Below are 26,687 nucleotides of genomic sequence, written 5' to 3' on the forward strand. Positions count from 1 at the left end.
ATCTGTCATTGGCATGGGCAGGTTAGCACCATGGAGACTTCTTTTCCTTTAACCGGCTGAAGTGCTCCCCAGAGAGCGTGAGTGATGATTGCGGATATGAAATCATTAGGGAGAATGTCTGTCTTGCTCTGTCTGATGTGTGCTACTGTCTCTTTAATTAGATTCAGTCATGTCAAGGGTACTGGGTACAAACAGGATCTCATTTTCTGGTTAACCGTGCCAGAGCGGATTGTGTGAGTGTTGCTCGCGTCTCTAAATGTGGTGACGGCCTATGCTGCTGGATATGGCTTTAGTCGTGGTCTGAGGTGATTAGGGATGTGATTGGTGTACATGATAGTGATATGAGCAGGTTTGATGATGATGCGCACCTTTTTAAGACACTACTTTTGGTTGGAAAAGGTTGGTGCTGTAATCAAAAATCACCTGAACTTGTATCTCCATTTTGTTTGCATATGCAAAAACATTTGTTTATTAGATTGCATTAACATTTCTGTGAAGAGTAGACCACCAAAAACTGTCCAAAAATACTTATGTACACCGATCGACCATAACATTAGGTAAAGCTAAAAATATTGATTATCTTCATCTACAGTGGCACCTGTCAAGGGGTGGGCTATATTTTACGCAGCATGTGAGCAGTCAGATCCCAATGGTGATGCATTAAAAGCAGGAAAAAAGGACAACCCTAAGTATCTGAGACTTTAACCAGAGCCAAATGTGATGGTTAGACGACAAAAACATCCAAAACATCAGGCAGGTCTTGTGGGGCTTTCCTAGTATGCAGTCAGTACCTACAAAAAGTGATCCAAGAAAGGACAACCGGTGAACCAGCGACAGGGTCATGGACACATAAGGCTTACTGATGGGATCCATGGAGGCCCCAACCTTAAAACTTACAGGACCTTTAAGAATCTGCTGCTAACGTCTTGGTGCCAGATACCACAGGACGCCTTCAGAGGCCATGCTTCGAATGATCAGATCTGTAGTGGTGGAACAAGGGGGACTCAATCTTAGGCAGGTGGTTCTAATGTTCTGGCTGATCGGTGTAAAATCTCTATACATTAACGTACGTTAAACACATGGAGACACTTTTTTTTTTTGTTAAATCAGATCCTCCCTCACACCCTGATTGCTCTGTTAAAATATCCAAAAGCAATTTCTGGTTCCATGCTTTTCTTACTCACTAGCACAACACCATGTAACTGTTAGTCACTGTGTAGGAGGATAGGACTTCTCAGCAAAGAATTATGATCATAATTTACTGCTCAAACTCAGGGCAGCCACTAAAATCAGGCATCAGCCCTCTCTCCACCCAGTGCAAACAAACTCTCTGGCACAAATCCACCACCATCTTGGTGATGTAAGTCTTCAAAGCATTCTTTGTTCAGCGGCCTCTATTTGTCCTGCCTCTTTTTTTTCTCACAGGGCGGATGAATCTGATTCTAGAGGTTGTTGTCCCCCTCTCAGGAGTGATTTTGGAGCCTTTTCTAACTGTCTTTGACTGTAATCCCTGCATAATGAGAGTGGCAAACCAACCCTTACACTGGGGCTAAGGTTTCAAAACTTGAGTGCCAACACACACACATAGAAAAAGAAGCAGAGAGGCCGGCAAGACAGCTTTGTTGTGTTCTCGAGCCGTCTGGAATAACACTGCTGAATTCTTGACAAATGAACAACACTTCTTAGTATTATTCAGCTCATTAAATGTGTGTAATTGGTGCTGAAGGGCTAAAGAAGAAGGAGACGTAACCTTTACCCCCATCCTGTCTTCATTCCATTCACGTGGTTTTAGCTTTCTGTGCTGATTGTGGTCTAGACACCCCAAGTTCAGCCTTTCTAATTTCAGTTTCTTCTTTTTCTTTTTATAAAATGTCTCTAATCTTGCATAGAGATTACATCCCATCCTACACTCACACTGCCATACTACAACCACATGGTTGGAAGGTATGGTCTGAACTAGCAAACAATTATCAACTATAAAAATTTATTTAAACTTCACTCTTGTTTAGAAACAATGTAATTCTACATTGAAGCAGTTCTATAGTTTTCCTGGCAGACTAAGGGTTTCTTCAACCGCTAATCTTGCCTAGCCTCAAAGGTGTTCTATCTGTGTTCCTCATGGTAGTGGTGAGGCCTTACACAGATCTGTCCCAGCCTACACTAAGGCTCTAAAGCTCTAAGACTCTCTCAAGACTAACATTTTTTTTTCATCCGCTAAAGAAGTCATTGTTATTTTGTGAAATAAGCCTCCAAATTTGCTTTATCAGGTTTAAAGCACAGTTGTATGCTGTAAAAAACTATACATTTATATTTGAACAGCTTTTTTTTTGCATTGAAGTACCAGAATTTGCATACTTGCTTCACCCGCTATACTGGCATATTTGCATCCCATTAACCATCAATGGATTTAAGTGTTCCACCCACAAATGCATATCTTAGCTTTTTTTTTCTTCCAAGGACTGAATCCCTATGATGATATACTGCTGATTCATTTGCAGTGTTTCGTAACACTTTGTATGTGTTGCAGTAGCTACATTGCCTTCCATTCCTTACTCAATATTGGGAATCTCCATTGTGAGATAGCTCTAAAGTGGAAAGGGGAATCCGCTCATCTGAATTTCCCTGTTATCACAGCGGAAAGTGTAAATGGCTGACAGACTGAAGTTTCCTCAGTCATTCCCATCCCACACACCTACAGCTAAGGGCTTTATAAGTTTCAGTGTTCCTGGTACCCTTCATACCGGACACCCAGCCAACAGCCCGCCCCTGGAAGGCCACCTAATCCCAGTAAGCCACAGGTGGCCAGAGAGATTGGCTGCTCCTGTCTGGAACTTTGCTCTCTCTCTGCCTTCACACCCCTTCGCTTTCTCTCTCCTGCACTCTCTACAGGCTTCCAGTGTGGTGGTAATCACCTTCTGAAAAAGGCCCAGGACTTTTGGGGGTGGCACGCTGCAGCAAGAATCTGTCACACTACTCTTCACAAGATTCGGCTACAGTACCTGGACACAGAGACAGAATAAGGACATCACACATTGTGCTGTTAGCCGTGACAAAACTTTGGGGCGGCTTTGTGTTGCTGTTTTTTTCCCTCACACACAGTGCAACTGAGCAGAGCAGTTTGTGTCCTACTGGAAGGAAGAGAGCATCATACCTCTGGATCCCTTTGATATACTGATACATCTGTTTGATCCTTGAGCCAGCACAATGAGTGCAGAAACGGGAAAGGAGTACTACGACTACTCGGACTGGTATGAAAATGCACTACCTACCAAGCCCCCTGTTGAGTAAGTGCTTTTTTCTATCCATTAAACTTTTAAAATGTTAGATCTTTCCTCTCCTAGTTAATTAATTCATGTATATACTACTTCACATCATACAAACAGTCACTGTTGTCACTGTGGAGATACCTTCAAAGATACATCTTCAGTAACTTTCCTAGGGGAAACTAAATTGTACAATATCTCATTGTAATTTTTTTCAAGTCATGCTAACTCCATACACCCTTTCCTGACTCCAGAGTAATTCATATTTTCCTTTTAGGAAATAATTTAAGGTCACACGCAATTAAACCTTACAGACTATTCTCAGCCTTGGGGGGTCATATTTACATTGTTTGTATCTTGGAGAACAAAAGTTGTTATGGTTTTAAATTATAACACAAATATACACTATTTGTCCACTATATGTAAGGTATAAAGCCCCCCCTTTATTTAGTTGTGGCACAGCAGAAATGTGTTCTCTGGAATGATGGTGATCCATCCAGTACTTTTGGGATAAGTTTGGGAGTTGAGGATGAAATGGGATAGTGATCATCCAACACTTTTGTTGCTGAATGCATTTGCGTCCACACAGCAATCTTCCAAAATCCAGTAGAAAGCCTTCTCTGGACAGTAGAGACAGTAACTCCAACAAAAGAAGGTTAAACTCTTTTTAATGCCTTTGATTTCAGAAGAAACCATGAATGAGCAGATGTCCTAATATTTTGTCCCGATAGATGTATTTTAGTTGTTTGTATTGTATTATGATAGACTACTGAGATATATAGTAGACTACTGAGATGTGTTACACTGTGTGGTTGTTTTTTCTCATTCCAGTCTGGTATTGTCATGTATTAGGGGCCTGGTCAATTCAGTTCACTTTGGAAATATGGGTGGCTGTTGCACCTCAGTCACATTGTCTATCAATCGGTTTAAATGTATAATCTGAGCTTGGAGCGGTTGAGAGGTGAAAGTATAAGTCTGCTGACGGAGGAGGGTGTGTGGGGAGGGGGTACTCTGGAACTGAACTGTGCTGGGTGAGTAAGCGACCTGGATTGCACCAGCTTATGATAAATTCTCTGTGTTTGTGAAATTTCCAGAATTATCCCACCATGTGACCCCACAGCTGATGATGGCCTCTACCACATATGCATCGCGGCCATATCTGTGAGTTTTCTTTGGGAGAGACATTTCCTGTTCCCACACACACACACTGTTCCCTACATGTATACACAGCATGTGTCGTTCAGCATACCTAAATCACAATGGCTTAGTTTACGCCTTGTTGCTGAATTTCTTTTAGAAAATAGTCACAGTTGTTTTAGTTCATTTTATTCATGTTCAAATAAAACATAACAAACTTCATTTTTTGCTAGTTTAGCAGATATTTAGCTTTCAGCTTGTTTAGAACAAATTAAACCAAGCTCAAATCTCTAAAATAAAATGCAGTTTGGGTGGGCAAAGCATATAAGCCAAATGGACACCATTAACTATTATGTATAATCATTTCATCTTGTGTAACTGGGACTTCCCACTGCGTTAGCATTCAGACTCCTTGTCCTGTCTTCATTTATGTTTCTATAAACAGCTGAATGGTAATTGACTGTGATGAACCATGTGGCAAGCAGCCCCCAGCCCTCTCTTAAGGCCCGGGTGGTTTCTAAAGGCGCCACGGGTCATAGCAGGTCACTGATCCTGGTGCTGTGCTCACTGAACATGACCATGATGAATGAAGGCTAAGCACACATCACAGTGTGAAATTTTTTTCAGGAATAGGGTCGTCCCCTCGTTTGATGAGGGTCTGTAGCTTCATTTGAACTGGAAACATATTTCATTGTATCACTGGGTTCAGAAGGGGTGGGCTTCTGTTTGAAAAGGATAGAGTGAGTGACCGAGTTTGCTTCCTGTGTCTGTATGTGAAGTTGGTGGTCATGCTGATCCTGGCTGTTCTAGCAAGGAGACAGAAAGTTGGGGACAGTCTAAAAGGAGTTCCAGGTTTACTAAGGTGAGTTGCTGGTATCTCCTCCGCACCTGTGGTCCCATACCATTACAAACTGCAGCAGTATAATATAGAAACTACAGCTACTCTATTGGTTTATGTTTTCTATGATAGACTGTTTTACTAAATGTTTCTTTTCTTTCTCAAGCCCAGTAAATTTCCTGGACCACACACAGCACAAAGGCCTGTCAGTGGCGGTGTTCGGGGTGCTTTTCTGCAAAATCATTGGACTAGCCCTAGCCTCCAACCCACTCCCCTTTACCAAGGACACACAATACAAAGGTATGTCAAACTGGAGATGAAGTAGACATTATACAAACTACAAAATCTCCCTCTTCTTTTTACTGTGGTACTATCACAGCAAAGACTGAATGAAAACACTAATAATTCCAGGGAAATTATTCTTATGTATGAGACCACCAAAGAAGCTTTGAAACACAACTAGTGAGACGGATATGAACCAGGGGCATAGTGAGTCACACCTGCTTTGAAGCTGTCAAATGAACACTACTCTGTCTGTCCGCAAAATGGCACCTATCCAAACTCAAGCTCCATTCTCCTCTCCATTCACATGAGAAGATGAAACATAGCCTCTCACTGAGACTGAGCTCATATTCTTAGATATTGCAGGAGAAATATTATCACTGCTTGTATTTATACATTTTCGATGTACATTTTCTACCACAGTTTTACTGATATGGAACATTTTGCTCAGCATTATGTCAATTAAACCTTCAGTTTTACTGATTTTATCTGTTATGAATGTATATAGATGTTGCCCAGTAAGCATAATGCTTATGGTGTGGCATAATAATGTCTGTTTAATAACACACTCTGTGAATTTGTAGAATTTCACATAGCCTAAATGAAAGAACATTGATATATATGCAGAAGGCTTCATGAGAAGCTGTTAAAGAGACAAAAAACAAAAAAAGAAAAAAATCAATCTGTATTTGTAGTCATAGTCATTTCTTTTTCATTTCCCCAGAGTATTGGCTGATCTTGGCACTGTTCTACTACCCTGCTTTGTACTACCCTTTGCTGGCCTGTGGCACCCTCCACAACAAGGTGGGCTATGTGCTGGGCAGCCTGTTGTCATGGACACATTTTGGAGTCCTCGTCTGGCAGAAAGTGGACTGTCCCAAAACACCACAGGTAGTAAATAAATTGAGCTTCTAAGCACAATCTATTCCTTCACAGTTTTGCAAGCAATAAGCAGAAGTGTAATTATGGTTTGTTATTTTTCCCACTTTTCAGTCAGTGTGTAGTGTGTAAGTTCTGGCTGCTTCTTGCAGCTTAACTCCCACCGTTACTCTATCTGTTGTCTTCACATCTTTAATGAATGGTCAAGACTCAAAAAGATTGGTTCTGCCCTGGTGCGTGCCACAGTCGAGCTTTTGTCAAAGTTAATCACTTTAGTTTCAGTCCGAATTTAAATAAAACTACTTCTGCAAGAAAAACCTGAATCTGTCCTGAATGTAGACAAAATCATAGAAGATATATATATTTTTTTGTCATTGAGAACTTTTTGTTTGTCTTTTGGGGGTTGGATTGCATTGAGAAAGCATGAACTCTACATTGGATATTTGATGATGCTGTTTTTGCTGTTTCTCATTCTCTGCAGATATATAAGTACTATGCCCTGTTCAGCAGCCTGCCTCAGATTGCCTGCTTGGCCTTTCTCAGTTTCCAGTATCCTCTACTCCTATTCAAGGGCTTAAAGGGGACAGAGAAAAGCAATGCGTCTGAGGTGAGTCTGGACCTGCAGTGCCGGAGATATGTGTGTGGGATGAAATGAATGTCAGCCTAGTGAATGGACATCTATTCTGTGGACGGATATGTCTTCACTTGCATATGAAAACATTGTAACTCTGTCTTCTTTGCTTTATTTTCGTCACCATTTGTTTTCTTCACCAAATGTCAGCTGGCATTTGCATTTCTTGAACATTTCATAATGAATAGTCCAGTTGATGTTTTGAAAGACAAAACTTTGAAGCATAATTTTATGTTCTTTAACCCCATGGACCCTGTATGTAAGCCCACACTCGGTTAGTCTCTGTATTACTGTAATAATTAACATCAGTTTCACAGACCCCAAAATTGAACCCTGTGGGACTTGACATATACTATGCTAAATCAAGTGACTACCAAGTAATTCACAATAGTGTCTGCATTTTTTCTTGACTAACGTAAAATTGAATCATGTAAACGAAGTAGGCAAATGGAGTATTAGGCGTCCCACCCAATGACTCTCATTGACATGGCATTTGTGCTTTTCCAGGTGGAGATAGAAACCTCACTCTACGACATGGGAGATAGCAATGTTTTCCACTATGCAATGCCAGTTGCTACATGGAGTAGACTTGTTGATACCTACTCTAATGCGCTTTTGCTTTTGTGCAAAGAATATGCATGTGCTGAAATCAGATTTAGGCTCCAGGATAAGTCCAAAGTCTATGACATCCGCACCTTTTTTCCATTGACCATGTGCACATGAGAAAGTTCTCAAAACACTAATGAACACACTTACGTTGCTAGGGTTAGGGTTGACGCAATACAAAGTGGAAATCTGTGTGTAAACTCCAGAATGGCATTCCACAGGCCTAATCGTAATAAGCAGCTTTCTGGGATTGGAGTCTGGTCTGTGGCAAGGCAGATTAAATAGACGTTGCATTATTTTCCCACAGAAAATGCATAATGCTGGTCTTGTGTGGCTATAATCTGTAAGAAAAATATGTTGGGATAAAATTGAGAGGAAGAGGATCTTTTTGGGATCATCTTTGGATTAGAGATCTTGATTAGAAGTTCTTGAATAATGTGCTGTTTACTTGATCTCTCCCAGGATCTAAAGAGCAGCTACTACAGAGACTATGTAAAGAAGATCCTTAAAAAGAAGAAGCCATCCCAAGCCAGGTGAGATTTTGAGGATTGTATTGAAGTTGATCTGAAGGAATAGGAGCTTCACAATAGAGAATAATGAGACTTATACATTAGGAGATGTTCTATTCACTGACCTTTATGCTCAAAAGCTATCTATACTGCAAATAGTATGTAAATGAACTCCAGGAACCTATATTGGTAAGTTAAGCCGTTGTGATGGAGTTTCCAGTGATAACAATAAACCTGTAGCTACTGCCAAACCCAATGGGTCCATTTTATTAAGAGTGGTTCCTTCTTAACCTAGTATCTATTGAATGACAGCTAATCAGAACTCTAGCGTATTCATGCAAAATGTACAGTAGATAGTGATCAGTCTGGCTCATTGAGGCAATCCAAAATCCGAAATGTGGGAATTCCTAATCTTCCTGTGGACAGATCACACAAATGACTTCATCCCCTGCAACGATGCTAATTTCCTTTATGCAAAGCTACAGTAAGTGATAAAAAAGGTCACTGGGAATAGTCACAGGAGTGACGTTGAACCAGCTGGGTAGATGTTCCCCGTCTGTGGAAACTCAGAATTAGAATCACTTGCACCAGAGATGTTCCACACAGGAGATATCTGTCTAGATGAGTCTAGACAAGATGAAAATGTAATTTTTTGATATGATTTGAATTTGGCAGTGGTTCTGAATGTTGTGTCAGAATCTTACGGTGAATAGACCAATAAAAATGCTCAGGAATGCCTTGGAATACAATCTTTATAAACTGACTTTCTTTGAAATTTAAGATGGTTATTTCCTTCATCTTTAAAGTTGCCATTTTGAAGATTTGATTTATGTATGACAGTAAAACTAAACACTGTACTAAACAGACCAGATAAGTACACACTGTTAACTGTTCTCAAATATGTAAAAGAAAATAAGACAACAATGGAAAAAATAGCAGAAAATATACATGAATTCACTACAAAGAGGGTAAATATGAAAAGGCCAATGTGAAAGGATCCAAACCCCCAATAACACAATAAAGGCAAAACACATCCTATATGAAAAGCATTATGGAAATATCCATAACACATTATTCAAACTGCTAGAAATGGGAGGTGTGCACATTTGTGCCTTTGGTATTAAATTGGGTTGAAATGTATGTACATATGTCATATGTATCCTTGACTAATTAACTGCACTGTCTGTTTTGTACAACAGCTCCAGGCCAAAGCTGTCTGAACGAATCTCTGATGCTTTCAAGTCTTACATATACACACCTGAAGAAGGTAAGTATATCTTTTTGCCTATGATGGGATATGATTGGATACATTTGTGTATGCCGAGTGTCACATTGTCATTACTGTCTGTGACTGTCTGTGATTTTCTGCTGTATCAGTTTTTAGGTTCCCTCTAAAGTTAGCCATCTCTCTGGTTGTGGCATTTATTGCACTTTATCAGGTGGGTGGGTGTATCTGTAATATTTCTATTTTAATTTGCATTTTAATGTTACTATATGACCTCTGCACTGTATATTTATTTGCCATTTGTTCATGCTCTCTCAGATGGCACTCTTGCTGGTCACTGGAATAGTGCCCACTCTCCAGATTGTACGGAGAGGAGTGGATGAAGACATTGCGTTCCTCCTGGCTGGTTTCAACATTCATCTGTCAGATGACCGTAAAGAGGTGGTCAAAATAGTGGTGTACTACATGTGGTGTGTTGAGGGTGAGTCAAATATCCCTCGGTTCAGCATCTTAAACCCCATCCAGGAAATGCTGCAGCTAGCAGGGCAGTTTTCCATCCTGTTTGTTAGTAAATTCTGATCTGACACTGGATTGCCTGCAGTGCTGTTTCAGCAATTCCTGACTAGAGTTTTAAACTTGGCTCTTGAAGAGACCTACAGTGTAGAATGTAATAGTAAAACTGTAATGTCCCATTACTTGAAGACTTTATCACAATATCATGATGATATTTAATTGTTTTCTTTTTTCGTTTGTGAACAAGTGGGAAATGCATCAGCAAACCAGCAGTGGCACGTTTTAACAGGGCAGTGAAAAGCTATGATTCAATGTGGGGGAGGAATCAAACACTTGGTTATAAAAAATAATAAAATAGTCAGAGGCAGCAATATGAGGATTCAGAGCAAAAATTGCAATGCTCTTAACTATAGGCCACATATTGCACACATGAGCCACCTTTGCAGTGTCATTTAATACAGGATGTAAAGCAACATTATGTAGTATTTCTACCTTAAAATGAGCTTTAATATATCATTGTGGTGCTTCATTGAGTTGTAAAGGGGAGAACAGCATCTCTATCATAACTATTCTGGGATTAGTATGCTGCTAACTGCACTATGTTAACTTTGGCGGATTCAGATCAAACCATTCTAATGGACAGACCTGCAACACAAACCAACAACCTCTAAGTCCTCAGACAGTATCCCCAGGTTATGTTGACAGGTTATTTTTGTTAGTGGAAACGGGACCAATCACAATGATACAATGTGCATTCAGACTACAAACTCTTCAGATTTGTTGCTTAAGTAAAAATAATTTATTTGGTCCCTAACTTGCTTTTCTGAAGAAAAAGAATAATTAGAAAATTACATTGGTTGTTGCTGTTTTCAAACTGCATGTAACGCAACATGTAATGAAATAAATTGTTTTGCATTTCAATATGCTAAAATACACAATATGCTAACTGTGAAGTCATTCAGAATCCAGCCACATTGAGCTGGACCAAGACAGAGAGACTCCAAGCTCTTAATGCTTCACCCACGACTGCCTGCAGTCTAATCATATTAGGGTTCCTGGGAACTGCAGGAAATATTGCTCAGAGGGCCTGTAATGGATCCTATACTGAGGGTATGGATCCCCTGCCACTCAGCCTTATACACACGTGTAAATCTATACCATCCACACAAAACGTGCACAAGCACACACACACACGTACATGCTGATGGAGAATAGTGATGGAGTCAGCAGAGCAGACTGCTGGACTGTAGCAGAGCTTGTTTGCTTATCAGCGAATGGTGAAAAGTGCTGAGAGAGTTGTGTGTGTGTGTGTGTGTGTGTGTTTGTACAGCTCATGTAATTGTATTATTTTTCCCCCTTTCATTTTAGTGTGCTACGCCTCAGCTGTGACCCTGTCCTGCTTGGTTAATCTAACTATGTTTATGAGGTCCATGGTCCTGCACAGGTATGACTAAAAATAGAGCTCAAAATGCAGACAGAGTAAAGCCATTATTTAACCCTTCATGTGACTGCTTTCTCACAGTCACTTGCTGTCACACACACACTCACATGCCGGATCACAAATGACACTAATGGCTGCAGTCATTGTATTCTGAATGATAACAGTTACTGCAAATGGGAGCAGGTTTTATCTGGCCATAATGAAAATTGGGTAATTACACTCAGTAATACCAGGCTGAATATAATGGCTTTTCAAATGAATTTTTTTTTATAGCAATTTGATTCAATTGCAAGCAATTCCATTGCAGTTCTCTCTTTAGGGAAGCTTCTATTATGTACATTATGTCTCTTTTAACTCATGTATCCAGGTCCAATCTGCGGGGGCTGTACAGAGGGGACATCTACAATGTGTATAACTGCCAGAGGAACATAAGGCCATCGCGTCCAGCCCTGGTCTGCTGGATGGGCTACACCAGCTACCAAGCTGCATTCATTTGTCTAGGTAAAAAAGATTTTAACGAATAAGAAATGTTCCATCAGTCCTTGCTGCTTTGCTGTTGGGTTTAGTTTTTGCTGTAAACAATGAAAATACTGTTACTTTGCTTAGTTAGTCCATCAATTTGTACAAATCCATACTATTAATGCACTTGCGTCCTTGGTTGTGAGAGTGCCACGTGTGTCTGTTTACATATGCCCCTCATTTTTTATCTCTTACTTACCATCTTTTATTCAACTTGCTATCAATGATTAAAAATAGGCATCTGGGTGCATCCTAGCGGGGTAAATGAGAAGGGGCTTATGCTATGCACTCATCCAAGCTCAAATAGCTTTCTATAAATCAATTTCTAGACAAATTCTAGAGGTTTTGGTATTTTATTAGAGGACATGGTGGCAGGCATTTCAGACCAGTCTGTGTAATATATAATTCTCCAGAGTTTTTTAACATTTTATCACTCACAATGTAAAACACTAAAATAATCACTGAAATAATCTTTAAAATATATGCATATAGTGCACATGCGTATAAACTGCATAGAACAAACATTAACATATTAAAAGTTACACAAGAACTCAAGTGCATATTCAGGCCATATTGTATAAAATAAAATGCTGTGTGTCATTACACTCCAACAAAAATGTATTTAAAATATGTGCAGAATCATTTATCACTTCAGAGTCTAAATCTTTCCTTTTTTTCATGTTTCATGTGTTGATAATCATCAAGGCATGATCATTCAGACTCTGGTGTTCTTCATCTGCCTTCTGTTCGCTGTTTTCCTTGTCATCATTCCCATCTTTTATGGAAAGAACATGATGCTTTTTCACGTAATCGGCAGGATGTGGTGAGTTAACTCTGTCACTGATGATGATGATGGTAATCTGTAATTATGGCATATCTGAAGGCATTTCTACCCTCTCAGTGACTCCAGGTTCACATCACTATCCTCAAGAGTACTACACAAAATCTTTATGACAGCAGTCTCTCATCTAGTTTATAAAATCCAGCATTTGTAGAAGTGCCCCTCAAAACAAATCCCCTCATAAGTCCTCTGTCTCTGTCCACAGGCCCTTCTGGTTGATGTTGTTCTTGGTTGTGCTTATTCAGCACCTTACATCCAGGTTCTTGTTCATCAAGAAGGAAGCTGGAACAAGAGACCTTGCTAACAGGTATGGTTCTGATCTCAGTCTGTCATGTTTTTAAAACCAGATTAACTTCTTATCATTTCAATGTTCTTCACTTTGCTTTCTTTTGCTGGTCTCTGCAGGGGTAGTCTGTTCCTTCTGACCTACCTGCTCTTCCCAGTCAATGTCCTGGTGGGTGCTCTTCTGGGCATTTGGAGGTTGGTGATCACAGCTCTTTTCAACATTGTCCATTTGGGCCGTATGGACATCAGCCTTCTTAACCGCAATGTTGAAGCTTTCGATCCAGGTGCGTCAGCATAACCCAACCATCAGCTTCAATGTGCAAAGTGTCTTCCCTATTTTTAGTAGATTCCCAGGACAGGAAAAATTTTTATATATATATATATATATATATATATATATATATATATATATATATATATATATAATTAATAAATTGAATAGTCCACCCTACATTATATATATATATATATATATATATATATATATATATATATATATATATATATATATATATATTCTTGTTCAGTACTTTCAAAAGCTGTGTGAAATCCCAACTCTTGTGATAATATATGGCTAGCAGTGATTGCTGTGTAATGTCTATGCCTGACTTGATATGAATGCTCTGCACAGCTGGGGAGCATAATGCATAATGCAAGGACAGCCAGAATTGCCATTATACACAATGGCAAGTTCCAGCCTGGAGATTGCTTTTTCCCCAGTTCAGCTCTCACTCTGGGTGTTGCTCTGCAGGCTATCGCTGCTACGCTCATTACCTGAAGATTGAGGTCAGCCAGTCTCACCCGGTGATGAAGGCCTTCTGTGGGTTGCTGCTGCAGACAGCAGGCCAGGACAAGGGCTCTGGACAGGCAGTGCGGGACGCCGAGGAAGGTGCGTGGTTTGGTTCTTATAAGCGGTTATAATTCAGTTCACTATTTTCACTATATATCACTACTATCACTATATATCACAGTATTTTGAGATCAGTTATTTTGATTGGGTTGGATTTGCTTTTTTTTTTTTGGATTGCTTGAACGCTTCGATTCATCTTTTTAAAATCAATTACAGGGCAATACTGTGAAAGCCTTACCACATATTGATAACATTCAGTATAGATGTCAGATCACACCTCAGCTTTCTTACTCTATATACTGTGCGACAGGACTGCTGATGTTCTAATATAAGACAGTATTGAATTGATCAGTGGTGAATAAATATTAGCTAGGTGCAGTGATGATTTCTTCAGGGCCATCTAGTCTGTATTTGCAGGCAGTTTGCCAGCCTTGTTTTAAGCATAATTGACTCATCACGCTGTCTAGCACGCAGCAAGCGAGCAGCCTATCTATCCTGATTAAATTTGTCAGTATAAATTGGGCCATGATGTGCAATGAGTTCCTTTGGCCTCTACTATTGGCCTCAATCAGGCCTGTCATAGACTGGGCCGCTCTGTTCATAGCGCAATACAGACTTCCTACTTCTAATGCACAGCCTTAGCCATCTTTGAGCGGAGCCTGATCTGGGTAAACTTTGCTCATAGGATTCACACCTGTCAAGGTCAAATAAATAAATAACCTAGCACTTCTTCTGTGTGGAAGTCAAAGGCACGGAAATAAACAGGGTGATGACAGATGTTGGCTTCTTGGGAAGGGTGGCTTCGTGAAAGCAGATGGCGAGTGTGCCACGGCTGTAATGTGGTTGGATTAAACTGTCTTTGAATTCTCATCCATGTACAGATTGCTCTGTGCCTTAGCCTAGCTTTCCAAATTGGGAATATTTGTTGGGCTTGTTTGCATTTAGATACAGTAATAACTCCCATGGAAGAGGGGTCTATTGTGTAGGAGAGATTAGCATTAGGCCAGTGGATTACACAGATGGACCGCTCTAATTGACTGTTTCATATTTATGCAGCCCAGAGGGCTTGTGTTTTCAGCGTGGTAATGGCAAGCTCAATGTGGCCCAAGTGTGCTCAAAAGATTGCATTATGGCTGCTGGTAAATGCAGTAGCTCTCTGATGACCCTCGTTTACTGCATTGCGGTGGACTGTTTCACACTTTAAATATGTTAACAGGGTGTGTTGCGTATGTGCAGTGCTATGCAAAAGCCTTAGGCAGCCAAGGCGATTGGTTTGATGTAGCTTAGCAGTTAGTGTGATATTTTGTCTGGAAAATGTCCATTTACTCAATATACAGTAGTATATACTGTAAAACAGTATATATAGGAATTTCTGCTGTGAGTAATGCTATATAATGGTATATTGGTTAGAAGAACACAGGTTCAGTTCCACCAGCAGCGCACCTGATTTATTTTAATGAAGGACTGATTAGACAAACTAGGTATTGAAGATTAACTATAAAAACTGGAATTCCTTGAGGAGATCATTGATAATTGTTAGGCTAACACACTCACAAACATCAAATCACAATGTATTAGTTATTTAATGCACTTAGTTGCGCTGATGCAAAAACCTTGGGTCTCCAAATTGGCAACTTTACAGTCAATGAAAATCATTGTGAAAAGATTTTCTTCCTATTCATTTTAAAGCATTTTAATGGTCCATTATTTCTGAAATTTTAACAAAATATGAAGGACATCTGTAAGATTTAAAAAAAAAAGTGTTACTCGCTACCCAAAGAAGCAGCTTCTCATTTTGCATAGCACTGTGTAACATGGGATATTTGAAATACGCTATATCTAATTATGCCTCCTGCATGTCTGTATTTGACCTAAAAATAGCCACAGACTAATTTTCAGTCTCCTGACGCTGAACATTTGCAGGAATCCAGCTGGTCTCACAGGACAAGAAACAGAACAAGGTGTCCAATGGTAAACGGGCACGTGGACACTGGCATCTCCTCTATACGCTGGTCAACAACCCCTCCTTGGTGGGATCCAGAAAGCACTTTCAGCGGCAGAGCTCCGAGAGCTTCATCAACGGGACCCTGAACAGGAGCTCTAAAGAAGACAGCCAAAAGGAGGGTGGCGCAACAGAGGCCAGCAAAGAGGCAGAAGGAGCTGCCACTAACTAAGGACAGATTCTGATAACACAGAGAGAGAGAGAGACCCCATCCACTCCCACCACCAGGCTCCTAATACTTTACATTGGTTATCAGCCAGATTATGATGATAGTATTACTTATCTCTGTGTAGAAGTCAACTGCATCTGTTCTGGATAAGTGTGCTTACAGTTTATAGTGCCTCAGGAAGAACAGCAGACTGTCTCTTTGTTTGTCTGGATGGATGGATGGATGGATGGATGCACTGTTTGCTTCCTTTGTGTGTTTTTGATTTTTTGATTTTTTGTTTGCCCAGAATTAATACATTTATCAGGAAATTTAGCCAGCACTGAACGCCTTGTTCTTAAAAAAGTGCTTTAAGTGTTTCCTTGAGCGGATGCCATTAAAAAACACTTTTATTTCCATAAAGAACCATCTTTTAAATAGAAAAGGTCTAAAGAACCATCACTTGCTATCTTAAGTCTTTACCAATTTATTTTTTCCATTTTTTGTTTTGGTTTCATGCCAGTTTAACATAGATGTGTGTGAAGAACCTTTTAAAGGTCTAAGGATCCTTCACGTAATGTTTTAACTCTTCACCAATTCTTACATCTATTACAACCATGGCTCTTAATGGAGACCAAAGGTGGTTTTTCGATGGCATCATTGCTCACACAACCATTTCAAGCACCTTTATTTTTAAGAGTGCCCTATAACTGTTTGTATTGTTTGAGATGGCTAGATTGTTTGACTATTTATGATTGTACAGGATGTGTGTGTGTGTTTTTTTCCTGTGAAAAATTAATAATTATTCATGTTCAAGGGTTCTGATCTTACTTTCGTTGGTATGATTCTCACTCGTGATGAAGAGACTGAACTGCTGCTTGTGTTCATTCAGAGTTCAATATAAGCGGTTTAAGTGGACCTTTCTTATCTCTATTCGTCTGTTGTTTTGCCATCACGTACAGATCATTACTGTAGGCTTTCACGGAAAGCTGCAAATTCTACTTCAAAATACCATTGTAGAAACATGTTTGGAGGGTTAATTTTAATATATTAGTAGTTATACGTTTGATTTTTTGGTTCCAGAAGTGCATCCGGTCGCTTTTGAATACAGTGAATGAAAACATTTATTTGTGATTAAACAAAATAAATGTAAAAACAAAAGTAAAAGCAGAGAAATGGTGTCTGGTCTGCTTTAGTGCTCTAAACAAAGGGATGCGCCTGGGTAGGATATAAAAACCAAAAAAGTTATTGTTCGTGCGCACAACGTTCATCAAAGACGAGGTACTAGAAAAGCACGTTTGTATTGTTAGCTTTTGTATTTTATATATTTTTTCTTTTTTGTTTGTTTGTTTGTTTGTTTGTTTTTAATTCAACAAATCGAAATGGTTTCTTCGCTCAGTGAAAACACTGAGAGCTCATCGGTCGGTGTGTCGTGTATCCTAATCACAGCTGGAGCCACGGCTGGACACGCAGCCAGACCCTCCGACCACCTTCGTTTCATTCCTTTGTGCTTCCAGACGTTTCTTGTCACGCAGATCCCTCAGCAAACATTTAGAGAAGCTTCTGAAAGAGCGATGATACTCTGCTCTTGGTGTAGCCTAAGAACTTCACCGCTCGTTTCAGCGCACCAGTGTCCGAGCGCTCGTCGGAATGTCTTGAGCCACATTTCGGTCAGGATTTACGCAGAACGCGCGTCTCATTTTTTCACGGATTTTATTCATTTCTTTTAATCTTTTTTTTCACATTATCATTTTAAATGACGTTCAAGGTCATTTTAAAACTTCCTGTCTCGCCTGTTAACCGCCGGATATATTTTTGGATAGATTGCTTCTTGTTTTGTGCAGAAAACGCACAGAAATGATATCTTATAATTATATCTGTCTAGATTAGATCTCTTCAAACAAAAAAGGGAAAACATAAGAAGCGAAAATGAACCAAATATATTCTCGTTCTTTCACCATTTTATTAAGTTCACGTACATAAAATCATATCAAAAATCTTTGTAGGATCGGAAGATTTTCTTTTTTTTTTTGATTGTTTGCTTGTGTTTTTTTTTAACAACATCGTCAAACAGTTCGACACGAAATCACCCCAAAAAATGTACAGGACACTCGCCGAGAAGCGGAGAGCGAGATAAAAAAAGAGGAGCACATCTTTTCAGTTTTACTGGATTTTACAGCACAACCGACACTGATAATATCTACCGTCCTACAGCCTAGAATAATAATAAACACACTGGAAAATACGGACGTGTGACATGCCACGAACAAGGTTATCTTAAAGCAGAGAAAAGGACACGTTCAATTCATCCAGAGAGGCGAGAGGATTATCTGTAGCACCAGATCGCTGAAGGGATCACCAGTATGATTATGAGGCTTGTCATGGATGGAGTCACTCATTTGTTTAGTTCTAGTTTGGAGGGGTTTTTTTTTTGTTTGGAGGTTTTTTCAGACACGCACATGCCGCGTTGAACAGTGGAAGGTGAAATCCTCTCCAGCACTCTCTGAATGTGGGTTCAGATGGCTAGATAACCACTGGATGACCACTACGGATGAACACAGCCTATAGCGTACTGCGCCGAATCCCCTGAATTACAGGGCGGTTCAATTAGTGACTGTCCCTTTACCGTGAATTTCTACGAATGTGTATGCGAGGGTGCCAATACTTTTTTTTCTTTTCTGTTTGTTTCGGGAGATGGTCTTTGCGTTAAGTTCGGTGTATAACTCAGTCTGAGGTTTGTTGGAGTACAGTCCCTTTGTTCGCAGGGCAGTTCACGAGCCCCGTCTGCAATACGAACTATATATTTACACGTGCTGCTAAACTGCTGAGGTAAAACTGAGTAGCGCACCTTTTGCCAGGGCACAACAACGACGTGAGATGACAGCTGGCGTTCGCCTGCTTTGGAATGCGTTCGGAAGTAACTATTTTACACACCGTCCCCTTTAGCAACACTTGGCCAGGGCTCCTTTCAGCGTGGCTCTTTGTAGTTGCCGTTAATCTCCTCGGATATATTCACCGCCTCAGCCCCTAAAGGTAACCGGTCGCTGTACTCGGAGCCCACTTCGAATTCCTCCTGAGTTTTGGACTGCGACTCGGGAATGGACTCAGCCACCACGCTGCCCTCCACCTCTTCCTCCCCTTCTCCCTCGCCTTCCTCGCCACCAGCTTCTCCTTCTCCCTCGCCCAGCTCGCTCGGGTTGAAGTTTTTCTCCGACTCCACGAAAGACGCTCTAGGGTCGAAGTCCGTGGCGATGTGCTTCTCCATCTGGTCAGGGTTCTGCGCCTTCATGATCAGCTTGTAGGTCTTGCCTTGGTACTTGTAAAGCAGATGACAGCAGGTGGCTCCCAGCAGGGGCACCGTGGCCAAAGCCAGCAAGAAAATGCTGACCACCACTATGATGAGCAAAGACGGGATTTTCTTCCTTGTCGTGAAGACCACCTGCACCTGGCAGTCCTGACCCCCATAAGTGAGACACAGGGTGTAATTCGTGCCTGGCTTTAAGCCTTGGAAGCGATAGGTGTTGACACCCTCCTCTATCTCGGACCATTGAACCACCGAATGTCCATTGCCTGTGCTAACGCAGACGTAAAGCATGTCCATGGGGAACTTCTTGGGCGATGTCTGGTACACACTGATCGGCTCCTTGTTTACACTTTCTGGGTCTTGGGCTTGGTTGAGGTGAAGGGTCGATTTGGCGCTGGCCATCTGCAGAGGGTTGAGCTGGACTTTAGCCTCTGTTTCCGACACCTCCAGTGCGATCACACCGAAGTCGAAGGTGTACTGTTTCAGATCATCTAGGCTCAGGTTGAAAGCATGGTTAGATACATGCTGTGTGCCATCCCTTACTCCACACCTGCTGGCAAATGTTAAAGTATTAGAACCTTCCTCCACTTGTTTAGTGTTAACAGTGCTGGAGGATGTTGGAAGGCTTTTGGTCTTCTCATTTGGATGCCACAGATTGATCACACTGTTTTTGGAGCTTTTAGGGCCAGGCTTGTTTCCAGATGGACTGATGCCTGCTTTTGTGTCCAGTACGGAGTTGATGGCATGTTTGTTGGTGCCAGCCATAATGAGTTTGACTGTGCTTTCAGCTTTGCCCATGTCATTGGTCGCAGAGCAGCTGTAGTTGCCATCTTCTTTTTTGCTCATGTGAGGAATAATCAGGGTGCCATTTTGAAAGAGGAGGAACCTGGAGTTGGTGGGTGCTCCATTAATAGGGACCTCACTTTTCTCAACAACGGAGGGCAATGTGAATGTCAATAGTTGGTTTCCTGCCAATATTTCCCATTCAACAGTAGGTTTGGGGTTCCCTTTAGTCTCACAGTTCAAGATGACCAAATGACCCTCGTATATTTCTGTGCTTTCAATGTTGGGCTGATAGGTTAAGGTAACAGTAGGGGCTTGACAGTCCAATTTGGGTATTTTGGTAACCTCTATGCCTTTTAGGTGGGCAGGAGCATCACACAAGATGTTGTTCTGATCTGGGATGGAGATTTTGGATCCAGTGATCCAGTCCCTCATCCATTCCAGCTTACAAGAACAGCTGAAAGGATTGTAGAAAATCTGAAGATGCACCATGGAGATCAGAGCATCGAACGTTCCCTTCACAATGGTAGTAAACTTGTTATTGTTGATGCGCACAGAGCGCAGCTCTTTCAGGTTGGTGAAAGCATCCTTAGGCAGGCTGACCATTTCGTTGTGGTTCATCTTCAGCAGCTGAAGAGCAGTGAGGTTGGCGAGGTCCTCCCATGGAAAATTCACGATTTTATTGTGGCTTAGGTCCAGGTTCTTTAGCTGGGACATTGGGGCCAGTGTGTTTCTCTCAATGGTGACAATTTCATTGTGGGAAAGCCAAAGAGATGTGACCTGGGTAACATTCACAAAAGTTTTGGATTTCAGCACTTGGATCTTGTTTGCTGAGAGGCTGAGAGTCGTCACATTGGATGGCAAGCCCACGGGTACCAGCAGAAGGTCTTTGTAAGCGCAGTCCACAAAGTGATGGGGGTTTTTGTCTGAGCAAGTACATTGCTCAGGGCAGCACTGCACACTGGCAATCACAGCAGTCCCCAGGGCAAGGAGGACCAGGTACCTGGTTGCCATTATCAGCACCTGTATGGAAAACATTTACAAGGATGTAGATGAGCATAACGTGTGGTGTATACTGTTCATCTCTCAAACTTAGAGCACAAAGGCAAAGGCAAAACACAGTAGAGTTATTTAAATAAATGTCTACATAATATTGTAGTACTTGGCACATTTGCAAAGATCCTGAAGTAGCATCTTAACCACATGAGAATTTGTGTCTAAAGAAACCAACCCTCTGGACGCTTCAGTCAGCACTATACTGGAATATTGAATATACTACAACAACTATATGGCGTAAGAGACAGGCATTATCTATATGTAGATGGTTAAGGCAAAGAAACAAGGCGTGGAGTCTGTGCGTAATTCCCGCTGGCAGCGTAAGGATTGGCGAGCGCGCAACCGCATCCAGTATCAGCCCCTATCCTTGGTGCTGAAAACGCCCGAGAACGGAAAGATAAGAATTTGCTTGCGGACAAAAGTCAAATCTGATCTGAAAGTATGATCAGACCCTGCACAGGCAGCACTTACAGCCGTTTAGAGCAATTACAGAGCTATCCATTTAGGGAAAGCGTAAACACAGCTGTGTGTGAAAACTTCCAAACGTAACTTTGCTCTTGCTTTTAGTTTTAGAATCATTAATGCCTTTTTTACCCCTGCTATGCTACTCCTGTCAAGAAGCCTGCGTGGTTAAACTCTGTGATATTGCCTTACCTGTGTGTGGGAATCTTCTTTCCTCGTAAAGAAATAATGCAAATCGGCACTTGATCAAATATGAGGCGAATACCTAGAGGTGGTTAGTAGAACGATCCCAAAACATATTGTACACTCCTGTATTACTTTGGAAGACGAAGCGGTATTTGCTGATGGACAGCAGATGAGACATTTTAGTGTCAGTGGAACGCTGAGCAGTCCGGAGGCTGTTCTCTCCTTGTGGTCGCTTTGGAGCAGAAACCATTGCGCGTTCCCGCCTCCATAGTGGAATGGGAGGGATTGTGAACGCGCAGCCTCTCCCTTTTCCTTCCAATTAAAGCTACATGGACCGTCGCCCCATGGAAAATGTATGAGTTATGAATTTATGATTTGTTTATTATTTCGTCTTCCATCACATGACTGCTGCCCCTCGCTCGCCTTTTATGTTTGTTTTGAGTGAGAATAAAAAGGCAACAGTTGCAGCAGCTTTTATCTTTTTAATCTAGCAAGTCTGTAGTCCTACAGTCACAATAATGTGAATACACTATATATATATATATATATATATATATATATATACACACACACAAACATACATAATCATGCAGTATACAACAAAGTGCAGATATACAGATAAGTGTAAAGATATCAAACATTTTACAAGTTACAGACAAAATGGGGCATTACAAAATAAAACAAATTGTAATGAATAAAATAATTTTCTGCTCATGATTTTCTACTATGATCTGTTTTTAAGCTTCACAAAATGCACTGGTTCTTTTAAACATTCTGAGCATTTACATAGAGGCAAAATGTGCTTTCTTTCTATAACCAGCACTTTCTTATTTGCACAATTCCATCTTGGAAATTTGTTGTTGAGCAAAAAAAGGGAATACATAGCTAATACATGGACTTTTATTATTTTATTATTCTGAGACATTCCCTTTATTTGTGCTCAACACACAACCACAAATCTCAATTGCATCTTGGAATTGATCAGTCACGCCCCTTTCAGCCACAGAAAATATATATTGGCTTCATTTAACCTTCAAATATACTGTAAACCCAAACTTACTTCAACCATAGCAAGAAGAAAAGTAATCAACCTGCTGAGTGGTAAATATCTACTGGAGGCAGTATAATTGGCTGATTGAAATTCAACAAAATAAAAACTATTTATTATCCTACTCTTCAATCATTTGGCACATTTACCAAGAATGTTTTACAGAATACAGCACAAATACAATGCAGTAAAACTAAAAGTCTGACTGTAGCCCATATAGATATTCAAAAGCCTTAATGTGTGAAGACTATGTGCAATCTGGATTATATAACTGGACAAACCACCTCCCCTCCTCTAGAGACCTAGGCTGTACCCACTTCCTTCTGGACACTGGAGCCAGTTCACAGTCTCTGAAGTCTTTGCGCACACTGCCATCTAGTGCCAGACGTGTGCACATACAGGTAACATTTTATTATTCACCACGTGAAGGCCATAGGGAAGGGCTCGCACTTTGATTTGGTACCAATTCATTCTGCAGACAGAAAACAGGACGCAGTATTTCTTTATACATTTACTGTAAATGTTGCTTCCTCTGTCAAATCTGTTTGTATTGGCTCTGCTGAGTCTCTTAAAAGGTCATCTTTAAAAAATCTGGAAAAATAACCAGAACTTTCAACACATTTCAGAATTTCAATTATTTAACATTTAAACATCCATATTCTGCATAGTGTGGGGTCAACAGCGAGCGAATAGGGTGGGTTTAGTAATACATACACTATCCAGAACAACTAGATACAGAAGGTTAGCAAGTTATCAGTCTACTACCAAATAAATGCGGGAAATGAAGTGTCACTAAAATTAAATTATATTATTTATAAACAGAAACAATGCTAATCATGCTTACCATGTCACGTGGACGAGTTTTTAAATTCATCCAAGATAATAAAAGAGACAAAAAGAGACACATTTCTCATCACGGGATGAGCGGAGCTTGTAGGAGACACAGCAGACCAGGAGAGGGAGCGATCGAGACAAATTCGGCCCATAATAATTCATATTTCCATAAATAAATACGAGCTATTGCAAATCCAGATAGCAAGGTGATGTTGATAGATCATTGATTTTATCATCATTTTAGTTGAGGTTGAAATTTTGATACCATTACTATGTTGGATCAATGGTAAAGTGTCTTTCCTAACGTTGGCAGTAATGGCCTTGAATGTAGTGGTATAACAGTATAATATTATAGTAGTATAATAATATAATAATATTATAGTAGTGTAATTAGTATAATATTATAGTAGTGTAATTAGTATAATATTATAGTAGTGTAATTAGTATAATATTATAGTAGTATAATAGTATTATATTATAGTAGTATTATTAGTATAATAGTATAATATCATAGTAGTATAATAGTATTATAGTATAGTAGTATAATAGTATAATATTATAGTAGTATTATTAGTATAATAGTATAATAGTATAATAGTATAATTAGTATAATAGTATAATATTATAGTAGTATTATTAGTATAATAGTATAATAGTATAATAGTATAATATTATAGTAGTATTATTAGTATAATAGTGTAATAGTATAATAGTATAATATTATAGTAGTATTATTAGTATAATAGTATAATAGTATAATATTATAGTAGTATTATTAGTATAATAGTATATTAGTATAATAGTATAATATTATAGTAGTATTATTAGTATAATAGTATATTAGTATAATAGTATAATATTATAGTAGTATTATTAGTATAATAGTATAATAGTATAATATTATAGTAGTATAATTGGTATAATAGTATAATAGTATATATAGTAGACCGGGTGATCATGTGACAGAGCACACACGAGCTCGCTCACACAGGCAGTCCCCCAGACCCAGAGAGACATTAACAGCTAACCGCTGCCTCTGAGGTAAGGAGAAAGCATTTCTGAGGGATTATTGGCAGCACATATCAGTTCTAACTGAATATTGATTATTTTAAAGCATGAACTAAATTACCTTTACATTACTGGGCCAAAATGCCTGGTTGTGACTAAAGATTTTAGCTGGCTAGCTAGCATTAGCTATGTCTTTGGCTTGCTTTTATTTCTTGTTTGTTGTTAATAGCTCTTCTGTAACTTTTGCTGCATTTATTCTAATAATGTATGTCTTCCCATGTGCAATATGTACTAGCTACAGTACCGTGATACTGCAATTTCCTTTTACAGGATCAATGGGGTGTTATCTTATAATGTCAGGTTTTTAGGTCATTAGCATGAGGAGCTAGCTAGCTATCATTATTGTGGATACTACGGTTTAATCATGAAGAAAATGTTTAACTAGCTAATATTGTTATTATGATATATGACTTTAATGTTTTAAATAGAGTCGTACAATCTGAATCTTTGAACCTTTACATAGTGCCAAGCTTATTGGATATCATTTTTAATTCAGTGATTACTTGTTTGCCCTAAATGTGCTATAGGCTCTGTTATGCACCGAACAGGTCACCAGACAAGTGCTGCACCCACTGATCTGAAACACCAACTGGAGGCATAAACATTAATATAGGGGAGAGTAGGGATTAACCTAATATAGGGTAAAATAAAACATGAATAGTATATGTAGTTTTGGCATTTAATTGTATTTTTGATTACAATCCTCTTAGCACTGGTAGTTTTAATTCTTTTATTCACTTTTTGTACCATACAAGTAACTTTTAGTAAGTAGTACAAAAACTAGTTTCAAGTTTCATTCAAAATAAAATAGTTTGTATGCATAAATGTATTTATTTTGTTATACAAACACATTTCTGCTAGGGCTGAGTGATATGGTAAAAATAATCACAAATCACAAATTTAAAGACATTTTCCGCAATACACAATATTTATCACAATACATGTAATCACAGACTAAATACATCAGTAGCGACAGATTCTTATAAACTAGTTTACTAGAGTATAATCTAGATTACTAGAGTAATCTGCAGCACTTCATCCACTTAAACCAGTCTAATTACACTGTTTGTAATGAAACGTGCAGTTGATCAGTGTTCTTTGCACTGACGGTATCCTCGGTTTTCTTAAAAAATCATAATGTGTATCACAATAACAAACGTCATATTGCCCAGCTCTAATTTCTGCATATATTTAAGCAAATGTATTTATATTTTACTGTGCTGGTGTTTGGACTGATAATTTTTAAATATAAATTGCTACATTTGTCTCTTTTTATTTTTTGTTCCTTATTCTGCTTTTCCCAACTGCTTTATCTTTGCAAATAAAGCAGGGTTGATCTATCATACTGTATTTCTGCAGAAATAACTTTTTTTTTTAATTTCATTATATCTTTATTTTGACATTTTACTAATAAAAATAAAATTTAAATGTAAATTAATGGTAACATGACTATAGTCAAAATGACATCAAGGATGGCATTCTGGTAGTATGACCAGTCTAAATAGCTTTACAGATCTTTAGATTTGATATTATTACTAGAATTTCATAGCTTGTATCCGGAATAAGAATTTCTACTATAAACAACTGTGTTACAATGATCTTGAGTTTTAGTAAAATTATTAGTAAAAATTGAGTTATGGCTTGTACCGGCATCCAAGCCACTGTTCTGAAGGAACAGGAAAAGCAAGGAAAGGCACACCAACATCTCAGCCACTGAATTGTATGCTTATAATAGGTGGAGGTGTTAAAAACTGTGTTAAAAAAGGGTGAGCTTTCCTCACAACGCTGAAGCTACTTCGGTCAGACATTTCTCCAAAGTAAACTGCATCTAATGCATAAATACATGCCATTCATTTAATGTTACACATTGTAAGACTTGAAGAAGTTCCACTAGATGGCGTCAGATACTAAAATGGGAGGGGTGGTGTAACCATGGACACTACATGTTCCTGGTAACATTGACCAGTAGAATATTGTATA

General features: G+C 39.4%; 2 protein-coding genes across 2 annotated transcripts; one reads left to right on the top strand and one right to left on the bottom strand.

Moving 5' to 3' along the window:
* Positions 1 to 2,859: 2,859 nt before the first annotated feature.
* Positions 2,860 to 17,142, top strand: stra6 (signaling receptor and transporter of retinol STRA6). The gene is made up of 17 exons (XM_072670692.1): positions 2,860 to 3,284; positions 4,358 to 4,424; positions 5,180 to 5,262; positions 5,405 to 5,538; positions 6,245 to 6,411; positions 6,881 to 7,006; positions 8,099 to 8,169; positions 9,345 to 9,412; positions 9,523 to 9,584; positions 9,689 to 9,851; positions 11,252 to 11,327; positions 11,692 to 11,825; positions 12,549 to 12,666; positions 12,890 to 12,991; positions 13,090 to 13,253; positions 13,721 to 13,858; positions 15,743 to 17,142. The coding sequence occupies exons 1-17, from the start codon at positions 3,205 to 3,207 to the stop codon at positions 15,991 to 15,993; spliced, it is 2,004 nt and encodes a 667-aa protein (XP_072526793.1). The 5' UTR covers positions 2,860 to 3,204; the 3' UTR covers positions 15,994 to 17,142.
* A 763-nt stretch (positions 17,143 to 17,905) lies between these two features.
* Positions 17,906 to 22,057, bottom strand: islr2 (immunoglobulin superfamily containing leucine-rich repeat 2). Its single transcript, XM_072670680.1, has 2 exons — positions 21,764 to 22,057; positions 17,906 to 21,076 (listed from the first exon to the last, which is right to left on the bottom strand). Exon 2 carries the CDS (start codon positions 21,065 to 21,067, stop codon positions 18,935 to 18,937), a length of 2,133 nt encoding a protein of 710 aa, XP_072526781.1. The 5' UTR covers positions 21,068 to 21,076; positions 21,764 to 22,057; the 3' UTR covers positions 17,906 to 18,934.
* Between the last annotated feature and the right edge of the window lie 4,630 nt (positions 22,058 to 26,687).

This window comes from Salminus brasiliensis, chromosome 2, assembly GCF_030463535.1.
Source record: "Salminus brasiliensis chromosome 2, fSalBra1.hap2, whole genome shotgun sequence".
NCBI classification, from domain to species: domain Eukaryota; kingdom Metazoa; phylum Chordata; class Actinopteri; order Characiformes; family Bryconidae; genus Salminus; species Salminus brasiliensis.

What these genes read in the sequence shown, in the direction of transcription:
- stra6 (XM_072670692.1), top strand. Translation starts at nt 3,205, where the DNA reads ATGAGTGCAGAAACGGGAAAGGAGTACTACGACTACTCGGACTGGTAT. An exon ending in ACTGTCCCAAAACACCACAG is followed by an intron (nt 6,412 to 6,880) that starts GTAGTAAATAAA and finishes CATTCTCTGCAG; the next exon opens with ATATATAAGTACTATGCCCT. An exon ending in CACGTAATCGGCAGGATGTG is followed by an intron (nt 12,667 to 12,889) that starts GTGAGTTAACTC and finishes CTCTGTCCACAG; the next exon opens with GCCCTTCTGGTTGATGTTGT.
- islr2 (XM_072670680.1), bottom strand. Translation starts at nt 21,067, where the DNA reads ATGGCAACCAGGTACCTGGTCCTCCTTGCCCTGGGGACTGCTGTGATT.